General features: G+C 47.1%; 1 protein-coding gene across 1 annotated transcript; it reads left to right on the plus strand.

Annotated features, from left to right (window-relative positions):
• The first annotated feature begins 323 nt into the window (after positions 1-323).
• Positions 324-1,294, plus strand: LOC104861562 (putative vomeronasal receptor-like protein 4). Its single transcript, XM_010623049.1, is given in 2 exon segments — positions 324-381; positions 384-1,294. Coding segments are annotated over 2 exon segments (969 nt in total).
• The last annotated feature ends 9,177 nt before the right edge of the window (positions 1,295-10,471 follow it).

A 10,471-nucleotide genomic window follows, 5' to 3' on the forward strand; every position in this document is an offset into this window, starting at 1 on the left:
AAATCAGCACATACACTTAGGACGTGAGGGCCACAGGCAGGATCTTTCGGACATAGAAGCGTGAGTGTGGTGAATGCACCTGCATGGAGTTTGTGTCCAAAGTGTAGCCATCACCACTCCCATATCAGTAAAAGGAAGGACAAAGACAGAATAAAATCAGGTATTGACCTGGACAGAACCGTGTACATTTACATCTATCAGAAAGTGTTGTTTTTGATAGATTTAATGGACCGAACTCCAGGAACTGAAACATGTCAGCCTTGATTGTTTGTGTTTCTCCAAAGGTTTTGCTAGTGTGGTCTGTGTTGTCTGTGATTCGGAAGATGCTTTGGATGAACCTCATCCAGAGAATAATCTTTCTTTCTCTTACAGGACCAGGAATTTGGGGAACATCCTCATATTCGTAAGACATGCATATGTTTTTGCTTTGATTCCTGAGAAAAATACCACAGATTTTATCATCATTCACCTGGCTTTTTCAAATGCAATCATTATTTGTACCACCGGAATCAGAGATATCTCCACAGTTTTCTACTTCAGAAACTTCCTTGGTAGTGTTGGCTGTAAAACTGTGGTTTACCTGGGAAGGGTGGCCCGGGGCCTTTCCATCTGCACCTCCTGTCTCCTAAGCATCGTCCAGGCCGTCACTATCAGCCCCAGGACCAACCTGTGGGGACAGCTCAAACCACAGTCCACATGGCAAGTTCTTCCCTATTTCTTCCTGTTTTGGATCATTAATTTTCTGACAAGCTCCAACTTGCTGCACTCCATCACAGCAGTCAGCAGCATGAACAGATCTGTGATTGGAACGTATGCTGGTTATTGTTATTTCCTGCCATCCAGGCAAATCATCAGCTGGCTTTTCCTCTCTCTCATGGCTCTTCGGGACGTCATCTTCCAGAATCTCATGGGCTGGAGCAGTGGGCACATGGCTTTCCGTCTGTATGAGCATCACAAGCGTGTGCTCTACCTGCACAGCTCCAGGATGGCAAAGAATTCCAGCCCAGAAATTAGAGCTATGCTAAGCACTCTCATTCTCATGACCTGCTTCCTTTTCTTTTTTTGGACAGATTTCATGTTTTCCTTATACATAGGTTCCACTGTGATGAATGAAATCACACTACTTTATATTAAACTGTTTCTAGAACTTGGTTACGCATCTCTTAGCCCTTTTGTCCAGATGAGCAGGGACGTTCGTGTCACTAAACCGTGGCCGCTCAACGAGAGGTGCACCCGACTCCGATCTACCCAGTTCCTGCATGAACTCAGGGTCACTGCATTAGGAATTGATTAGGCATAATGTAATGTATCAAATGTTACCTTGATCAAGGTTTAGGGTACTACATACACTTTTTGTTTTAAGAAGCCTGTTACAGGACGATCTAAGGCTGATCAGGAGGTCCCAGAAGCTGGAAACACAGCTTGTTAGGAATTTCCCATCTTGCTACTTGGGAAAAACAGTGCAGGCCATGCTGCTGGGACATCAGTACCTTCCCTCATGAGACCTTTCAGTCTAGGAGAACCCGGGCAATTCCATATCTGCCTCTCCTCTATGCGCCCCAAGTGAGCTCAGTGCTGCCCTGGCACGTAGTGAGGACCTGCCTGCCAGGACCATGGATGGGGGATGCCGCCTGTGTGTGCCATCTGCGCAGTGGGAAGGACCCTGACCTTTGAGGAACCCTTCGCCCAGCTGAAGGGTGCCGCGGGAGAAGACTGGGCGAGGAGGAGACCACCAGACAACCATGCACCCAGGCGTGTGAAGGCCCCGGGGACGGAGAGGCCCACGTGTCACGCAGCCTGGAGCACAGGCACGGGTTCTCCTTGGAGAACCAGGCCGAGGTGGGGTTCGAGGAGCTGCGCTGCAGGCCCAGGTCCCGCTCTGCTCTCATCCCAGGCGTATGTCACCTGCCCTGCAGCTCCTGGGAACAGACTTGCTCACCTCCTTGTTTGCTGCAGTCCCCAGAGATTCCGGTGATGGCTGCCAGGGCTGGATCTAGGCTGCGGGGAGCGGTGGCCGGCTCTGTCCTGTCCCACCCAAGGAGGACGTGGACTGCGCTGCAGATCAGACCATGTACACCCCGGGCCCTGAAGACCCAGCGCCTGCATCTACCCGCGTCCCGGGCGAGGGGTCAATCAGAGCGCCTTGTCTTCTGCGAGGCCCCGGGCGGGGCAGGGTCTGGGGGTACAGAGGGAGCAGAGATCCGGGAGGCTCTCGGTGCTCCAGGGGCCTGGCAGGATCGCGTTTTCAAAGTGACGCGTGTTACGCGCTTGCGCTTTTGCACGCGTAGGCTTGTTACACACGCATTTCCTCGACAGGGGCCGTGACACGTGGGCCCCTGCGCGGACCCTGCCGCTTTGGCTGAGCCCTGAGACCCGCAGCGAGGCCTCCTTCCCGTGGACTGCGCCAGTGCGGGCGCCCTGTGGGCCTGGCTTGTCCTTCAGCCTTCTCACCTGTGCAGCCCTTTGTCCCTGGTAGCCATGGTGCAGGGGTGTGGGGCGGGCTGCTGTTCCTCGCACTTGGAATGGATCCCAGGGATCTGGCCAAGCCCTCTGTCCTGAGCCGTCCGGCCCCCCGGAACCGCAGACCAGTGACAGGAGCAGCGCGGGCAGCGCAGCACTGTGAAGCACTAACCAGCTTAGAAAACTATGAAGCTGAGATGTTTCTAGGCAAAGAGATGCACCTGAGACCATACACTTACGTGAAATGAATCGGACACACGTGTGAAAATGTTGCATTTTTCTCTCTGGTGTGAGAAACTGAAAGTGTAAATAAAGACCAAAGTGTATAACCAGTTATTGTGAAAGAGGAGGAATCTTCAAAAAAAGTGAGTCGGGGGCTAGTTTTGTACATTTTGAGGGCAGGAGAGGGATGGGAGGGGAGGGGATTGGGAGAAAAAGAGGAATCCAGATTTATCATGCATAGGTACAAACTCCCTATGATGAATGTGATCATTGTGTATGCATAAATTATAACAATAAACTTAATGGAAACAGAAAAAATAAAATAAACTTGTCCAGAATTGACTGGAGCATGTCAACAGTCTTCTCCATCACGTGCCCACGAGCCTCCCTCCTTCCCACTTTTTCCAAGTTACCTTGTGGGAAGCTGTTTCATGTTTCGGAAACAAGCATTTCAATGCTTCCTGCCTTCCACTGGGCACCTAGGATATGTGCCTCCTGCAGACGGTCTGGCTTATTTCTCAGGAGAGATAGCGTAACCTCATTAAGGAGAAAGGAGCCCTGAACATGTGTGTGAGACTTGTCTTCTGGAAAACAAAAAGTGTTCCTGGGAAAGCTGGTGTTCCTCTGGGCACCTAGGATACCTGCCTCCTGCAGACGGTCTGGCTTATTTCTCAGGAGAGATAGCGTAACCTCATTAAGGAGAAAGGAGCCCTGAACATGTGTGTGAGACTTGTCTTCTGGAAAATAAAAAGTGTTCCTGGGAAAGCTGGTGTTTTCCTCTGGGGCAAAGGTGCCCTGTTGTGGCTTCCGTTTTCATTAGTGAAGGCTCTCACTGTGCCAGTGGAATTTGGGCGCCATTCCTCAGACCTCTGTTCGGATATAATCTCGTATGAATGAGCTGCACAGCTTCACCCGCCAGTGCTCTGGTCTTGGCCAACCTCTGCACTCCCGCGGTGCTTCTGAGCCGCTTCTGTGCCTCACGGAGCTTCAGACTCGCTTCTTACAGTGAGCCAGGGAGGGTCTAACTCTGCAGCCCACCCTGATCACAGCATGCTTTGGGCATGACCAGTATTGTGGCTTCCTGCAGCTGCACAAATATTACCAACTACAGTGAGACCAGTTTTTTAATAATATCTAGTTCCCAGCACTTTTTCAGTATTAACTGTTCCACTTTAAATGATTCTTATTACTTGCCTACAATGTATTAGCAAAAAGACTTCAATAAAAACCAATACTTTACTCTGTGCTAATGTACCTTAAGTTTGCTGGTATTTATAAAATTCTCGGTCCCTTCAAGAAATCTTATTCCATTTATTTCTTGAAGAAATGAGGATGTTTGTACGACTCAATTTTTATATGTAAATTTTATCCATTGCTCTGTAGTCATCAAATGTGTTGATACCTTCATATTTCCCATACAGTTATGAGTTGTATAGAATTGATAAGGTTGGCTATGATGGTTTTATTCTGACCAGGTCCAAATTTTTCAGTAAGGAATCTGAACACATCATGCAGCTACGAAGCAGGGCTACGGCATCTTATGATGTTCTGTGCACACAAGAAAACCCAGGAATAGATCTGAGCAAGGTGGGCTGTAGAACGCAGTCATATACATTGCAAAAAATAATTCAGAAAAAGTTCCTAGATACGTTGCAATTCCAGCTAGAGACGCATGTGAGAGGAACATAGGGTGCAATCAGGCCCCAGTGATCAGTCTGGGGACGCTGAACAGAGACTGTGATTTCAACACTGTAGCTGCAGGGGCAAGAGCAGCTCCATGTTTGCTGTGTGCTCAACCCAAAGTACCCTGCACTGAATGAAGCTGTACATCCTGGAGGCTGCTGTCCCAAGCTGTAGGAAGTGGAATGCTACAGTTGATCACATCCACATCTGAATCCGGGTTTATACCTTGGTTGTGACAGACATCTGCATGAGGATAGTGTCCCAACCCTAGAATGGCTCTGTAGGAGACTTTCCCTATTGAATGGAATCTATAAGAACCCAAGATTATTGGATTCTAAGGTGACATAGAAGGGTATTAAGATTTCATCATCATAAACAAGGTTAGTGTGTGTGTGTGATTGCCCATCATCACAGTGGCCTTAATTACAGATTTTGGACAGATTTTTTTTGGTCACAGTGTTTGGCACCTGTAGAACTGAAGTAGCTGAGTGCTTTAGCAGCATCTGCTTTGATTTAAATGTAGAGAAAATCCCCCAGATCTACTGAATAGAAATCCGACTGCATCAACCATTGTGAAGCTGATTCCTTCCCTGCTCAGTTACTAAAAACCTACACTGTCCACCTCGCTACAGAAGTTGCACAAAAGACCTGCAGTCATTCAGTGGAGTGGATGCAGTGAGAAAAACCCTCCCATACCTTGGAGAGATGAGTCAGAGGCTGTGAAGGGCCCCAGTGTATGGAGACCCGGGGTCACTGTGGAGCAGCGTCTGGAGGGGCCTGAGAGTGAGGAAAGGTGACCAGCTCCACACTACATGGGAATCTCGTTACCTTACGGTCATGTCTGCTTTCTCTCAGGAATCTTGTCAAATGTTCCCTTGTTTTAATTTTATAAGTTAGTGATGTGTGTCTGTGTGGCTGTTTTGTGTTTTTCACATTTCAATTATTCTGAACATTTTGATTTAGTGATTTGTGCCACCAAATTTGAAAAAATTTCAGCCAGGTTTGTCTTCAAGTTGCATGCAAAATTTGACGAACAAAATTAATACAGAGTTCATTTTCCTATTTACATTATTCTGGTAGAAACTATGAGCTTGTGAGATTGAAAGTTGATGAAACTGCTAGACTCATTGTGTGCTCTAAAACCCGGTATTGCCAAGTTCTCCCCCTACGTCTCACATGATAAGACTTGTAACAGTTTTAATTGTGTATTTCTGTATTTTTGTTTTCTCTTCTAATGATTTCATCTTCAACTCTTAACTCAATTCTGGCCGTGTAGTTTTAATAACTTTCCCCCCTGGAACAAAGTATTCCCTGCACCTCAGAGGATGGAGAGCAGACCTGGCCCACAGTGGAGGGCTGGGCCAAGGCCGGCTGCAAGGCAGAAACTCCATGCAGAGGGTGCAGCGGAGGAAAGCTGCTGGGGACCCGCAGCTGGTGGCAGAAAGGTCCTTTCCAGGTCCCTGGACCTTCTGCCCCCCAGGCCCCACCTCCCACCGCGCTCAGCTGGTAGATCTACTGAGAACTATGGCACCCTCCGTGACCCCGCCACCTTCCACACAGAGGCTTTGGGAACAGTTTACCTCTAAAGTGTGGCAGAGAGAGGACAGAAGAGAGCAGACTAGGAGCACTCCAAATCCAGGCTGTCCTTGGTTACGTTCAGACAGCAGTCCTGCATCTCCCGCCAAACCTTTTTGTTGTTAGCTTCATCTTGCGAGGCAGGGCTCACTGTACATCCAGGCGGGCCTTGAACTCACAGCTTAGCATAGGCTGGCCTGGAATTGGAGGCAATGCTCTTGCCTCAGTCCCGGGGTGTGGGAAGGACAAGTGTGAGCCCTGGTGCCTGGCTTCCAGCCCATTCCCTAAATGCTTGGGAATCCCTTCTCCTGATTGAAATTTCAGAAATGAAGAGCTGAGTTCTTCATTTAAATTAACGTAGGGTCAGATTGTCCTGAAATCTCCAGAGGATAAGCAGTCTGGTAGCACTACGGAGAGAGCCGAGCATTATCAGACGGTGCTCCGAGTCATCAGACAGAACTTCCTCATTCTGAGCACACATGATTCCACGCGCTTAGAGCTCAGAAAACAGAGCTGTGAAATGGAACTGTGCTGCCGTTCATTCTCTTAACCATTTCTCCCCACATTTATAGAAGCTCTTGGATAGCTCCACCGTCTTCATGTGCACAGTGGCACGTTACCTGGGTCCGCTGTGCTTTTACTTCAATTCCTCATGCACTGCTCTTTATTGATTAAGTTAGTTACACTCTGTGGCGTCCCACACGAATCCCTTAGGACTGGGCCATTCTTTTCTCATTTCCATGCGCTCCCTTTCCATGCAGCTGTTCCAGAAGTCAAAAATTAAACAAACAAAAAACCTCAAAAGAACTCCCCCCAAATAGTTATTTTGTGTTAAAAAAAATAAGAACATTGCAACTTGCAATGTTTTTCCTATACTAGAGTTCAAAGGGCAAGGATATCTGTAGGATGAGGCTTTAGACATGTCAGTGATTGGCAAGAAGAAGATATGCTAGATATTCTGATAAAATTTTGACTGCTTTCTGCTGCTGAAGAATGCTTTGAAAAGGCCGATCTAATAAATGTTAGAAACAACCATTTCTTGTGGGTTCCCGAAAGCAGCATGAGATTTCTGCAGGACTCACGGGTGAGTGTGTGCGTGTGTGTTCGTAACTCAGAGTGAACCCAAGGCCTTCACTCCCCACCGATTTCTTCCTTTCTAGCCAGCGCCTTGCTGAGGCCCTTGATTGTGCAGGCCGGGCTCCAACCCGAGACACTTCTGTCTCAGGCTCCCAGAGGGCTGGGATTTCACCAGGAACCACAACATCCAGCACGGAATTTTCCCAAATCTCTGTGTCAGCTCAGGGATGTAGGTCACCAGGGCCACTGTCTGATAATAAAGCCTCACACATTTAAGGTACTTTGATGAGATGCTGTTTCACACACAGCAAAACAGAATGAAGAGTTCATTCTTCTTCACCTGTCAAAAGATGAATGCAGCAGACAATTTCTAGTTTGTCATCTTTCTACCTGCCAGAGCATGCCAGCATTCAGCCAGGTGTCCATCCCTGTGAATCAGCACAAAAGGGCTGAGAACTGCATTACCAATGGTCAGAAATTCCTGAAGATTTATTGTTACAGACTCAGTCTTGGAGAAGAAATGTAAATACAAAGTTGTGACACAATCTGCCCAATAAAAGATAAGAAAACAGAGCATCAGCAGGAGAACACTCTGAGCAGCTTTGATCTCAGGGGGAGTTTTGTAGACAAACCTGGAGCTCTGCAGGTGGAGAACCCGCTGGTGGTGCTTGTGGAGAAGAAATACCATGTATCCACTGGCCCCACCCAAGACGCCCTGAAACACAGTGTCTCTCAGGGCCAGGAGACTGAGGAAAATCCAGTTAATTTTCGGACTTTGGGGTAGAAAATCACAATAGTTGTCATTTTCACTGCTGTGTGATGAGTTCCTGTAGGTACTTGTGACAATATAGAGTAAATTGATGCTTAGCATGGAATTGAGCCCCCAAAAGGAGAGAAGCAGGGGAACCGCATGCTTGACAGTCCTGGGCCCAAGATTCCTCCACTTGGAGTGCCTGGGACTGATGGTGATGGCCTGGACCATGGTGAGCAGAGCACTGGTGCAGATGGACAGGCCCCGGGCCACCCTCTCCAAGTAAACCACAATCTTACAGCCTGTATCGTCTAGGAAGTTGCTTAAACCAAAACTTGCTATTGTTGTTGGAATTCCTTTGGAAAGAACTAGGATGATATTTGTAAAAACCAAATGGATGAGGATAAAGTGCATAGATTTCTTTGAAGTGTCTACAATACAGCACACATAATTCATAAAAGGAAAGACACTCCCCACAGTACCAAGTCCTAACAGAAAGAAAAAATCTACTCCCTTAAAAATGTTCACAACCATTTTTCATGTTTGGCAATGCTGTTCTTCTGCATACAGTTAATTTTTTTAAACAAATGCAAGATTTTATTTTATAATTCCTCTTTTGGCTCTTTTGCAAAATGGTTTTCTAATTAGTCCATTGAGTTGCATTTTAAAATTTATTTGCATCTTGCCATACAATCCTCATTAGTAACTTGAATGTCAGTGATATTTCCTAATGCATGGCATTACTGCATAAGTTTAAATCACAGAATTTTCCAATAGGAATTGCACTCCAATGATTGCAGAACCTACAACTTCCCTCACAAATGCTGCAATTTCTAGGCTCCCTCTTTAGTTCAAGTACCACCACTCACATTTGAAGCTTTAGAAATATCTCATCCAGTTCCTTCTTGCTTTCTCAAAGCAGTAGCAAATATACAAATGTCCGTGAGCTTTGCTTTTCAAGTTCTGTGGTGTCTTCTGGAGATCTATGTACTGTGGTATGTTAAGAATTTCCCATCTTCTTAAAGCTGCTTGGCTTTCATCCATCTGATGCACTCTGATGCATCTGCTGTTCTTGATCATCAGTGTCTACTTTGATATTCTTTTCACTGACAGATTTCAGATTATCTTGTGCCAGGAAACAAAATTCTCAGGGATGCTACATAGCAAATGCTGCTGACAAATTCACCTTCCTTTGTCAATAAAAGTATGCGTGGGCCGGGGATTTAGCTCAGCCATTTGGTGGCCTGCCTTGCAAGCGCAAGGACCCGAGTTCAATCCTCGGTACCAAAAAAAAAAAGTATGTGAAATATTTCCTTGAAACTTATGACACAGAATTGCTTTCCGTACAGACATATTTCTCATCCTGGTGGCTGCTCTCTCCTATTTTTCCCTAATAAGAAGAGACATGGATTAATAATGGTACCAGCATGAGGACAAATGACATGCAGAGGAACAGTGAAAATAACTGTGGAATAAAATTATCTTTCCAGCATTCTTGAAGCTCAGGAAGCAGATGTGATTGCCTGGTCATGGGATACTATAAAAAGAAATGAATATGATGAAAGTAACCCCACTGATGTGAGATGCAAAGTCTGCATTTTGCAGAATATTCCTTCAGCAGCACTTGGCCAGGAGCCCGTGGCCGTGTCTAAAATACTGTGCTGTGTTCACACTGAGACTGAGCTTCCCACATGGGTTCCAGCCGATTAATAAAAGCACAGGGATGCACGGACGCAGGAGGCTTGCAGGAGACCCAGGACTTCTGTGCTGGCTGCACTGAGCTCCAGGACCCCGTGTTTAACTTGGCCCACCTTGCACTGCCTTGAATGTGCCGACTGCCCCCTCTGTCCCACACTGTCCCACTCTGAGAGGGGCAGCGATGCTCTCTTATACTCCTTTGCTTTCACAGTTGCTTGCCTTAATATCCCCCATGGTGTCTTGGTTTTGCTTCTCAAGGATTATACTGGGGCCCACTCTTTGTGACACTGCTAATTTGTGCCGGGCTAAACTATAACTAATGATGCACCTTTAGTTTCTGGAGGAGTCAATCTAGGAGGACTTTCTCCCAACAACTGGGAGTGTGCCAACAGGGAGCCACGTGGACAGCTGCTGATGAGCAGAAAGTGCCTGAGACAGGCTTGACCAAGGCAAAAGCATTGTGGAGTTAGAAGGGCAGACAGCACCTAAGTCAAGGAAGAAAGTGCAATAAAGAAAAGGAAGCAGGCACCTGAGTGAGAGAACCAAGCACAGCTGCAATTTCTGTACTGGATTTGCTGGTCAACCTGGAGCTGTGCAGATAGGACAGAGGCTTATGATGCTTACACGGAGGGAAGCCCATGTGCTCTGTGCTCCAACCCATGAGACTCTGGATGAAAGTGTCCTAAAGAGCTGGAAGAGAGAGAATAAACCATATATACCTGGACAGAAGCAGGGAACAATGCCCACGTACATTGCAGCCCCTGAGCTTCCACACCACAGCGTGCTGTGACACGGTGGAGCAAACTGGAGAGCGTCAGAAAAGCGAAGATCCAAAAGAGAAGATGCCAGGTAGGCTGTGGTCTGGGCTCTCTCCACAGTGTGGTCCTGCACTGATGCGTTTGCCTGGACCACACTGAAGAGGCGGGGTGTGCAGATGAAAGAATGGAGCCAGGCCTCCAAGATAAACCAGGTGTGACAGCAACACCACAAGGCAGTGTGTGAAAG

Source organism: Fukomys damarensis, unplaced genomic scaffold (assembly GCF_012274545.1).
Source record: "Fukomys damarensis isolate Sample0158 unplaced genomic scaffold, DMR_v1.0_HiC HiC_scaffold_10, whole genome shotgun sequence".
NCBI lineage: Eukaryota > Metazoa > Chordata > Mammalia > Rodentia > Bathyergidae > Fukomys > Fukomys damarensis.